This window comes from Malurus melanocephalus, unplaced genomic scaffold, assembly GCF_030028575.1.
Source record: "Malurus melanocephalus ecotype Western Australia unplaced genomic scaffold, MMel_1.1 scaffold_20, whole genome shotgun sequence".
NCBI classification, from domain to species: domain Eukaryota; kingdom Metazoa; phylum Chordata; class Aves; order Passeriformes; family Maluridae; genus Malurus; species Malurus melanocephalus.
Window position 1 is genome coordinate 1,167,970 of NW_026623252.1, and position 11,848 is coordinate 1,179,817.

Below are 11,848 nucleotides of genomic sequence, written 5' to 3' on the forward strand. Positions count from 1 at the left end.
CCAAGTTTTACATAGGAAAGCAAACACTTAACTACTCCTAAAGCTAGTAAAAGGCATCTCAAAAATCTCTGAATTTGACGTAGAGACAACTTCTCACTAAGTGCTTTGGGATTTTATGCAGAACTATCTCATTAGCACTTGAGGCACATTATGCCTCTGGTCTAATTTTTCAATCTGATTTCATCAAAATGCAAAACCACTCTGCAGCATGAAGGAAGGCTTGGAAACAGATAAGACTGGAAAGTCATGGGGCCAACATACTACTGACCCAGACTGAAAGGCTAATGGTGACCCACACTAACACAGACACAAAATCACAGAGAGGACACATGGCCTGTAGTTTCCCCAAGTATAACAGAAAAAGATTATGTTCTTTCCAGGTGAAAGAGCCCATAACTACTTGAAAGGCTCACCTCCAAAACTTCAAAGGGGAAACTTCAATTTAAAAAATAAAAATATGAAAGTCAATCGCCATTCAGCCAATACCCAGTGAAATTTTCTGAAACGCCTCTTGAAAGAAGCTCTGGTCATTGACACACTGYATTTTCCACTTCAGCTATTTCAAATAAAAATTTTACAGTTGAGAATGCTAAAGTTTGTTACCTGTTAGGTGCACATTGTTATAAAATATCCATGGAGACGATGTTAAGCTAGTTTGAATCCCAGTTGGTACTGCTTTGGTAAAAATCAGCAGCACCTGCTCTGCTGATAACATGTCAATAAACACAAGGCAACAACATGTTTAACAGTTAAGAGTACAGCTAATGGCTTTTCCTAACAGAACTCATATTTGTTTGACGAACAACCTAAGAAATGAAACTTAACTTTATTAATAAAACGAAGAGTTAAAAGGTTCCTATGACACTTGGAATAGCATGCCAGAGATAATTGTAAAACAGCAATGAACCCTAATTAAAAAAAATTCACACATATTAACAACAGGCCCTGCCCCTGGCAGACAGCTCTGCATTGTTTTCCTCCTGCAAGTCGCCCATCACCACTCCAGAGGGGGAAAAAAGAATTAAAGGCATCAGTAAATTTAGCTGCCATTTTAAGCATTTCCAACTTCCTGTGAAGTAATTCACAGAAAGCAATTACAGAGGAAAAGGCAGTGCTGACATTTTTTCACAACCATGCCATCAGAGCACAAATAGGGATAAAGCACTTTTATTTACACTCACTCAGCTTGTCAAACCATGTGTACATTGCCATCATTTAAAGTGCAAGCTACATGTCTTCTGAATTATCTGAAGGCATAATAGGTGCTAGGTAAGATAAAATACTGCCACCAGTAGTTATACAACTAACTACAAATGCCAGTAGTATAGCTCAAACCCCGACCAGCTTAGTGTGTTACTTTGTCTTGTTTATTACCAGCCGAAAACATATTCCATTGCTTTAGATACAATACTTTCATCTTTCCTAGGAGTTTGTCTGTCAGAAACCACCTAGACRRCAGGGARARAAAYAAAAAGAGAAAATACAGAGAATCAGGCAACATATAGTTAATAGTTTTTACACTAACCATTTATTTATTATTTCCCTTAGTGCTACTATATTCTGACAAAATATGTTTGAAATATTTCCAAAACAAGCCCTTGATCCCCTGAAAAGTGACAAATCATTAATTTAATAGTTATTATTATTATTGTTATTATTATTATTTTAGAGACTGAACAGACTGAGACTGTACCTGAACCACATCTTTAAAGAACAGACAGCAAAAGATAAAAGCTAGAGTCACATTGAAGTTAATGCCTGTATAGCATCATAGAGCTAAGGGGAGACAACACAAATATACACATTTCTGTTTCCCTGAAAATACCTGATAGTCACTAGTGGAAGCCTTATATGCTGTTGCAAGAGGTCTCATTGTAGAAATCCTTGTAGTATTATTGGCAGATTGTATTGGTGTGCCAGCAGATTTTGCAGGTGGAGTGAAAATCGATGACATTGAGGATGTAGAGCTTCTTTCAAAGTTTTCCATCACACTCTTAAATAGAGGATTAATATAATGTAAACAAATACTGAAAAGCAGTATTGCAGCCTTTTTTTTATCTAAAATTATCTACTATTTCATTTTTTTTTGATAAAACATATTCAGATCTCAGAAGATATAAGGCCTGTCAGTACAGAGCACACAGGTACACATGACCACCAAGCATTTTCCTCATGGCAATCATTCACGTGTTGAATTATGTCACTGCAACGCAGTGGGAAGTTGGAATTGGTTCTGTCAGCATTGAATGTCAACCAAGTTTGAAACAGTGTAGAGAAAATAAATTGTATGACTTGCAACAAACTTCAAATAGTAACTTGTTTCAGGCCCAGATGAACAAAGTAGCCTAACACCCTCTTTCTAAATATTTCTAAAACACTTAAGTCTCCAAGGCTTTACCAACTTGCAGCTTGTTGCACAGATTCAACTTGCCAAAGCATTTCACCCTTAGCAAATGCTAGAAAAAGAGTCAGAAGGCTCCATTTTGTAAGCTTATGTTTAGACAGGAATGCATGCAAAATGGAAGAGTTAGCAAGTGATGTGACAGGAACCCTAAATTYCACAACAAACCAGAGAAAACCAGATGGTATATGAAAGTGGATATTATCCACAAAAGACATAAGGAGAATTCAAAAGCAATGAAGGTCAGATGCCTAGCAATTCAATGTCTTAGATTATCAATTCTAGAGCTTCAGCTTACAGGCAATTCATTCATAGATACAAACTGGACACCAAAAGAGTAAAAAGGCAGAGACAGACCACCAGAAGGAGCGCAAGGAGAAAAGGGGCACAGAAGTACTTCTGTTTCTGAATTTTACAGACTGTAAGAAATGCTTCAGACTGCTAAAACTTCAGTAATTGCAAGTTCGGTTTCTAGGGCTGCCTTCTCAGGATGGTTTACATTGGAAAGCTTACATTACTCCTTAGTATCATGTATACTTACAGGAGACACACAAAAAAAATAAAAATCTGTGCACTATAGAAGAATGACTATTATTTGCTCAAGCTAATGCAAAGTCCCCAACACACAGTGCTTCAAGAATTAAAGGTCAGGGCATTGTCAAAACCTAGACACTAACAGCTCATGTTAATATTAAGACTACAAGACAGCCATGTTTATCCCAACTACTACTACTACACACAAGAGAGTGACATGTTTTTCCAAGGGCACACGGGAGAACAGGATTGGGGCTGTCTTGCTAATAAATTTTCAGTCCATCATACAAAGATAAACTCAGAAGCACATAGTCACATAAAAAATAGAGAGCGACAATTAAGAGCAGCAGCAGTCTTAATCTGCCATTATGTATCTATTGCAGGCCCTAAACACCACAAATTCGAGTCAGGAAACTTATCTCAATAGTCTCTTGTATTATGATTTCACATCCTTATCATACAGCAATGTAAGTCTGTGCATTGTAACTTCCAAGGAGCACAGAGATTGCCCATAATGATCCTTCTCAGCAGGAAATGTTGACAAATATTTAAGAAAAAAAACTTAGGTAAATGCGTAACAGACTACACATGCTATACATGTATAAACAAAATAACTACAGTTTGCAATTCCAAAAGAAAAACATTAAGGAGGTCAGGGAAAAAAAAAAGAAAGACCAAAAACAAAGTGCCTTATATTTAACTAAAAGCAGCTATTAACTTACTTTATCTATACAGGGCTTGACACCAATCATGATAGATTCACCAAAAATTCTTCCATCTTTGCTTAAGGCTTTCCTGGCTTGAAGCTTAGACTGATATCGAATATGCATCCAATTTCCTGTGGTGGACATCTGTATGAGATAAAGTGAAAATTGTGAAATGTAGCTTTTTAAATGCATAATTTGCAATGTTTTGTGACATAAGTATCAAACTAAGACATACCACATGCTTTAATATGTTTCCATACTGAGCAAACTGTAGAAGGATGTAGGAAGCTGATGCTTGAGGAAATCTGAAAGACAGAAAAAAATACTCAAAAAATTATGAGTAGTTGAAGAATTCAGGTGTTAAAATATAACCCTATGAAGCATTTCTAGAAATCCAAAGGAGACCACTGTCATGTCATCAGAAGCAATGACTTGAGAAATACCACCCTCTAGGCACTTTACCACACAGCCCAGCTTCAGAATGGTTCCTTCCTCACTACAAAAAAATAGCATGTCACTGAAATATAGGTTTGCTTGCTTTAGTTGTATTTCCTGCAGCACCTACCAATGCTAGACAACACCAACACCCAAGAATTTCTCTCCATATGCTGTAAAGACTTCATCCCCATTTTYCTAATACTTTGGAAATCAACTTACCCAAATACAGTTACCCATGTGTCATCAAGTTGATCTTCTGAAGTAAGGGAATCACCTTGAGTATAAAACGGATCTAGCTGAGCAGGAGATAGAGTAGTCTTCTTAGGCTGCCCAATACTTGCAGGACTGAACATGCTTGAAGCTGTGAAATTGAAATGGTATTGTTRAACAAATTTCTTTTGTGAGATGGAAATTTATAGTAAAAGAATAAATTCAGTGCATCAAGCATTTTACTTTTATATGGAAAAGTTTGATGGGGATTTGCTCACAGATCATCACAAAAAGAAAGCCAATCRTAACTTCACATCTGCAAACATGCTAATCAGGTTTTATGACTAGCAAGATAACGTTCTCCTTGATTTCTAAACACCAACAGCTAATACAGTTGCTAAACAGGAACAGGCCAACAGAATAAAACTTAGCAAGAAGCCACCAGTTCATACACAAAATATCAAACCTTGTGAAGATGGAAGGCAATCAATTTCCATTGCTTCATTCAATCACAGCCACCTCTGTGCTCAGTTCAATACCACATTTGGAACAAGGAACAAGTAAAGTTGATTGAAACTCAGTCTCAGAACAGATAATTATTTCCTACTCATATCCATATACCTTTTGAAAAGGCAGTAAATACACAACCTCTTCAAAAATTAGCAAGGAACTGATGTAGTTTGAACAGTGATGAYCTTTCTGTATTAAAGAAAGCAATAAGGAAAGAGAGTAGAAATTTTGACAGGACATCTACCTGCTCCCGGWGTCGATGGCAAAATTCCAACTGATGGGCTCTGTGTTAAAGTAAAGCTGGCCTGCATTAAGATACAGAAAGTAACACACCGTTCTTACAGGTATATTGTTCATCTCAAAAGAAATAATTTTCAAATTTAAACATTCAGGTAACTGTTTGCCTTAAGTTACTTGTAACTTCTAAGAGTAAGAACAGATATTTGCAAGTATATTTAATACAAGATTACCACAAGGTATTAATGAAAACTTGACAATGTATTTGACATATGCTTTGTGACACAARGTGGCTTTAAATATCAATACTCAGAAACTTTTCGTTTAACTTCTCAAAATAGTCATGTCACTATTGCTGTGCTATAATAATTCACACACTCATGTGCATCCTGATGGGAAAGATGTTAGTATTCTAAGTTTATCAGCATTTTCATTAAAGGGTTCAGAAATCATGGAAACATAACCTCCACTTGTATGGAGACTTACTAGACGTACTTTCCTACTCAACTATTTAGTGCATAGAAGGATGCACTTGAATTTTAGATGGAAGTAGTTGTTTTCTTTCAAAATACCTTGAATTTCAGATGGAAGTAGTTGTTTTCTTTCTAACATAGGATTTCAACACCCAAAACAAAAATTTTAGTCTATTTTTAGTGTGAATCATGGCACTTCTTAGATACAAGATCAAACAATCTGGAATACCTGCAGACATAGTAACATGTGTTCCGATAGCTGCTCAACATTTTTGGAAATTTAATATCCGATCCTTTAAGACACTATTGGATTCTGTCCTTCACAGAGAACCTCAGCTTTCAGAATAAACTTTTCAGAAGGTAACATTCAATACAAAGACTGTTCATTCGGTGACAAGTTGTTCTTCTTGCATCAAAAGGGTTCAATGAAAAAGGACCTAGTAATGTTGGATTAAGTAGCAGAGCTTGTAAAATTTACCTTGCAGAAATTTGAGGCTCACCAGTCATTTTGCTCACCATTTTGCTCATTTTATAAAACTAAGTTTGAGAATTCACTGAGGCAGCAAGTTGCCTCACATCTTCTGCTAAGAACAGGCCAGTACTGAAGACACTTACTGGTCTTCTTGAGGACAGAGGTGTTGATCCAAGCCCAGGACTAGACAACTCATCATATATGCTTCTAACTGGTGGAGCACCACCTTTATCTTTATGTGTAGGGACTACTGGCTGTGGGGGAGACCCTCCTGCAATTAAAAGGAACAGAAGAAGAGCATGAGAAAACTTGCAATTTTGATTTGCTGCTACTTGTTCTTGAAACTTCAATAATAAATCCCATGCTCTCATGTTGATTGTTTCACTGAGGGTTTGCATCTGTCATACCAAACTCTTCAGGTTTGAATGCTCCAGGTAGGAGCATCGCATGTGTCTCAAACAGCATCCTACAGAAATATCATATAGAACTTTCACATCTCTTATTAACCCATTATATTCACTGTTTACATGTTCTTTTTCTGAAGTTATGAGCATCACTGTATCTTTCTACTTTAAGCCCAGCTAGAAGTCTATTTTAATTGTTTCAGAGACTAACCTRCCTATAGAAGAGATGCAAATGCAAGATTAAGACTTGAGATATCCTACATGTTAAAGAACCATACCARAATGCACAGAGACATTGCACAATGCTATCACAACCCCATTGTCCAAATTCCTTGTCTTCCCATGTAATTTCATATTAAATAAAAATGTAAGCTCTTGAGAGGAGGGACTAGCTTGCATACAGACAGGATGAACAAATTCTGACCTGCAAGTAGCGGAGACCTTGTTTCCATTACACCAACTGAAGGGCCACCTAAAGCACGTGGCTGTGGAGTCACTGGYGCAGGTAAGTCACCCATCAAGAACCCAGGGAGAAACTGAGCACTAGCTCCTTGTTTTGGAGATGTCGGGGAGCCAAGAGTCATTGGTTCAGCTCCTGAAAACAAAACACAAAAATATGAAAAAGACAAGTGAGCTTTGTTCATTGTGGGCTCTAGTAAAGAAATGTAACACAGGATACAGTGTGATTCTGTGATTAAGATCACAGAATCCCAGAATCGTTAGGATTTGAATGGACCTCTGGAGATYCTCTAGTCCAACCCCTCTGGCAAGGCACGGTCACTCAGAGCAGGTGACACAGGAACGTCTTCAGAGGAGACTCCACGACCTCCCTGGAYAGCCTGTTTCAGTGCTCGGCCACCCTCAGTGTAAAGAAGYTCTCCTCATGCTGAGATAGAGCTCCCTGTGTTTTGGTTTATGGGCATTGTTCATGGCCCTGTCTCCAGGAACCACCAAAAAGAACGTGGCATCACCCTCTTGGCACCCGCCTTTGAGATATTTACATGTATTGATGAGATCAAAGCCAGCTTAATCGTTCATTTTACAATAAAGCCGAGTATATCACAATCTCGCACTTTTCTCAAGTGGCGGCCGATGGATTTAACCCCGTTTCGCTTCACCCCAGCGCGAACCGCCCCGTCCCGGCGTCGCCCATTCCAGCCCAGCAGCATCCACTGTCTCCCGCCCGGAGCAGGGGGTCGGCCCTGGCTCCAGTCCCCTCACACGAGCCAGGCAGCCCCGGGACCCACCCCGGCAGCCCCGGAGCCCTCGGAACAGACAGCCGGCAAAGCCCAAGCGCGGCGTGGGTGGGGTGCAGCCCCCGGGCCCGACTCACCTGCGGACGGCAGCTCCATGGCGAACGCGGCCATGTCGGCCCGGGCGGCGGGAAAGAGGCGGCGGCTCCACCGGGCTCTTTCAAACGGGACGGAACTTCCTGCTGCCGTCATTTCCGAGCCGTCCCCCTAACATGGTGTGGGGAACGGGGCGGGTGGAACTCCGGCACGGGGTGAGGCCCTGGGGACTAGGCATTACCCTGGGCCGGGCTGTCGCCTCACGGCTCCCCGGCAAACAGTCCCTCCGCCCGGGGAGGGCCGGGTCGTGAGGAGAGGTGAAGGAACCGCGCTCACCGTTACAAGGGCTTGTCCTGGGTTTCTTCCACGGGCTGAGAACTCAGAGCAGCTTCCCYACGCTGCCTCCCCAGGAAAAGGGCTGTCGGTCATTGCCTGGGCTGCCAGAGCACAGCCACCCGCGTCCGTCGGGACAACGCAGTGAGCGATTCCCCCACGGACACGGGGAATGGTGACCACGGAGGAGCGACCGAATGCAGCGGGGCTGTGTAAATCCCGCATTAACGTTTAGCATACAATTGTCTTGGAAGGGACCTTAAAGCCCATCCCTTTCCACCCCGTTCCATGCGCAGGGACACCTTCCACTATCCCAGGTTGTTCCAAGGCCCGTCCAACCTGGGCTTGAACAGTCACAGGGATGGAGCAGCCACAGCTTCTCCTGGGCAGCCTGTGCCAAGGCCTCACCACCTTCAGTGTAAATAATCTAATCTAAACCTACTTACTTTCTTTGAATCCATTCCTCCTTGCTCTGTCACTACATGGTCTTGAGCATGAGCAATTCATACTGAGAACAAGAGAGGGTGTGGTTCAAATACAGTGATATGCTRCAGTTCAAACTACTGGTACCAGTACAGAACACTGATCTTGAAATCAAACTTTAAAATCACTTTAGCACACAATTTATCCAAACAGTGTTAATTTTATTTTGTTGCATATTAATATATCAAACCATTAAGAGCTGGCATGAAGGCCACAATTACGTTAAAATCTTGTACAGATTTTTTTAAAAATAGCATGCCATATTAATACAGTAATTTCAGCCTGGAATTTCTCAGGACAGTCAAAATTACATATCCTCTGATGGCTGTTCTTAACATATGATGTGCAATGGTGTGAGGCGACAACACATGAGGGCCAAATGTGAAGAAAATGCAGGCGCATGAGCAGAGACAGATCATTCTCTCTAAAATGATTTACAAAAAAAACCCCAAGTTGCTAGTTCCAGTACTGGAATCATGATGTTAGTGCACTTCAAAATCACTWCTTGATGAGAAACAGTAGAAATGCACAAAGCATTAAAGTATCCTGTGCATTTTGAGCATCCTCAAAAGACCATAATTTTAATTTCAATAAAGAACTAATGGCTGGCTAGCCCACAAAATTCAATAATATCATCTACAGCTACAGTACAATTTTAAAATCCAATATCAAGGTATTTCATTATATGAACATTTTATTATCTAGTTTTTACAACCAACCAGGAATGCAGATTTGTAAAGAAAGCAACTTATGTCAGTTATTTCCTTTCTATTGCTTACATTTTCTGATGGTTCAGTAAGGAAACCATCATTCTATTGTTTACTAATATTTCAAGGAAAACTGAGCTTTATCTTTTTATTAGCGCTTTGGTTTTAGGCAAAACTTCTCTGAAGTCAGTGCGACACCATTTGGCCTTTTGATGACATGCTGGAAAAAAGGTCAAAGGAGGGTAAGAAAAAATATGTCRAGACTTGAAAATGGGCATGTGAAAGGGGATTTCAAAATGACAGATTAAAGTACATCCAACATCTGCTCCTGTATAGTSAAAAGAGATTATTTCATTTCTCCCTTTTGATCAGTCATGATTGTTTATGCTTCCATTTGTCTTTATAATCTGTTCTTGGTACTTGTGAAGCTGCTCCATGAAGCCAGGATTTGGACAAGCTGCAGGCCTTGCATTTTTCACCAAGGAAAAGGCTCTGGCAAAGCTCAGTCTTTCTGAATTCATTAGAAAACCAATGACTACAGCYGCTGCACGGGAGACTCCTGCATTACAGTGAACCAATACCACGCCATCCTCCAAAAAAGAAATGAAACATAAGTTGGGATATTCATTAGGTAGATAACACATGTAAGAAACTTCATACAAAATTCTTGTAAGACTTATTGAAAGCTCCTTGCTGAGCTCAAAGCAAATATTTACACATGTACGTAAGTCCAGAGACAGATTAAGCATGGTATAAGCATGAAATTATCTCTGTGATTACTTGAATAGAAGAGCAATTCAGGACACAATTTATCGTGAGCTCTTTTAACACTATTTTGACAAAGCAAATAAAGTAAGTCAAACCACCCAGAGATCTGTCTCTGCATATCACTATCATGTGCTTTATTAACTGATCCTGGAGAACAACTGTTCCATCAATTACCTTCTCTTTCATCCACYTCTCCCATCAGAAAACTATTAATATTGCTGTAAAAATTTTCCTGAAAACTCCTTAACTTACAAAATAGTAACCAGGACATAAACACCAGAGGCAGAAAGAGAAATTTTGCAGTTATGAATGGCAACTCTCATTTGGAAATGAACTGGAAACCGTAATTAGAAACCTTGAAAAGGTCATTAAGTGATTATACGTTATCACATAGCTTGTAAATTATAAATGAGAGAAGGAAAGAACACTGCGACACAAAGAAAACTGGGGCAAGATCATCTTTTATCCCAATCTACATAAACAATGAACTTGATAGATATGGTAGAATAACATGCAATAATGTTCGGTTGTTGAGTCCTAGTTTAGATACCAAAACAATAGTTGTTGAAAATTACACAGTAAGTCTGAATTTAACAGCTGTGAGTTGAGCATACTGTTAGTTACAGATAACTCTGCCGAGCACCCCCAGAAGGGTTTTTCAGCCTATTTTCTATGTCACATCTTTTTCAGGATTTTGTGAGCAATTAAGTCACTTTTGGCTCCAAGTCTACTAACACWTTCTCTGACACTCTTGGTATATATGTGGATTCATAGCATCTTCTTTGAGCAACCTGATCTAGTCAGGGGTGTCCCAGCCCTTGGCAGGGGGTTGGAGCTACATAATCTTTAAAAAATTAAAAAAAATTCCAACCCAAACCATTCAACAATTCTATGATGAAAAGCACAAGGACAGCAAACAGCTGATGATAAACCACACAGATCTGTAAAAGACATTTTTCTTGCTTCTAATCGAGGYTGGCTTCTAATCCAAAACAACAACCCCAATAGATAAGTAAATTTGCTCCATTTCCTTCTGCCAGGAGTAGTGACTTGGATTTAGGATGCAATTTTTTAACCTMAAGTCAACCCCTGGTCCAACTGTATTAAAGAAGTATTTCTCTAAAACTCAAGACAGTCACCTGAAAAAGTAGTGCTGGAGGRAATGGAGATTAACAGCAGTGCTATGTCTCTAGGAATGCTTAGAAATCACTTGGATTTTCTATCTAAAATCAAAAAAGAAAATGGCACAACTATTCATTCAATACAGTATTTTCTTTCAAGAAAAGAAGCTGCTTTAGTTCTTAAATAGTGTAATAAATAATCTAAACACAGTAACTACTAACATTAATTATTTATAGACCATACCTGGTTCCTGGCTTTCTCAATAAACTCAAAACATTCAGGGAAATAGGAAGTAATATCAGTTTCTGGGAGGTCCAGAATGGAAATAGTCTTGTATATAAAGTCATCAAGGAAGGCATTTTGGACTCCATATGCCACATTTAGAACATGAGTGACCTAAGTGAAAAAAAAAAAAAAAAAAAAAAAAAGGAAAAAAAAGAGGCATTTTCTGAAGATAGCAAGCAAAATTAGCAGTAACAAAGGTAAATTAATCTTTAGGCATACACAGACTCTATCTTACATAGATGCAATGTTCAGTTTTACATACATATGCTGTGTATGAAACTTTCTTCAAGCAAAGTTTCAAAGTGCTAAAGTGCTAAAATATACTGTAATAAATCTCAGGGTTTTTCTGAAAGGAAATGAAAATATCAGTGTTCAAACAGACTAAAAATGGATTTTCAGCAGAAAAGGGAGTTGTCAGCACATAGTTGGAAGAAAAAAAAAAAAAAAAAAAAAAAAAATTAAAAAATCAAACAAT

General features: G+C 39.0%; 2 protein-coding genes across 2 annotated transcripts in view; both read right to left on the bottom strand.

Moving 5' to 3' along the window:
• Window positions 1–835: 835 nt before the first annotated feature.
• On the bottom strand, window positions 836–7,810 carry NUP35 (nucleoporin 35). The gene is made up of 9 exons (XM_057389837.1): window positions 7,720–7,810; window positions 6,811–6,981; window positions 6,126–6,253; window positions 5,045–5,105; window positions 4,300–4,441; window positions 3,878–3,947; window positions 3,658–3,786; window positions 1,826–1,993; window positions 836–1,448 (listed from the first exon to the last, which is right to left on the bottom strand). Exons 1-9 carry the CDS (start codon window positions 7,751–7,753, stop codon window positions 1,371–1,373), a joined length of 981 nt encoding a protein of 326 aa, XP_057245820.1. The 5' UTR covers window positions 7,754–7,810; the 3' UTR covers window positions 836–1,370.
• Window positions 7,811–8,635: 825 nt separating this feature from the next.
• DUSP19 (dual specificity phosphatase 19) overlaps window positions 8,636–11,848 on the bottom strand; it is a 4,752-nt gene continuing 1,539 nt past the window's right edge. Inside the window, exons 3-4 of the mRNA XM_057389838.1 lie at window positions 11,332–11,484; window positions 8,636–9,788 (exon numbers count right to left, since the gene is read on the bottom strand). Of these exons, the coding sequence (XP_057245821.1) occupies window positions 9,567–9,788; window positions 11,332–11,484 (375 nt within the window). The 3' untranslated portion in view covers window positions 8,636–9,566. The remainder of the gene's footprint in view (window positions 9,789–11,331; window positions 11,485–11,848) is intronic.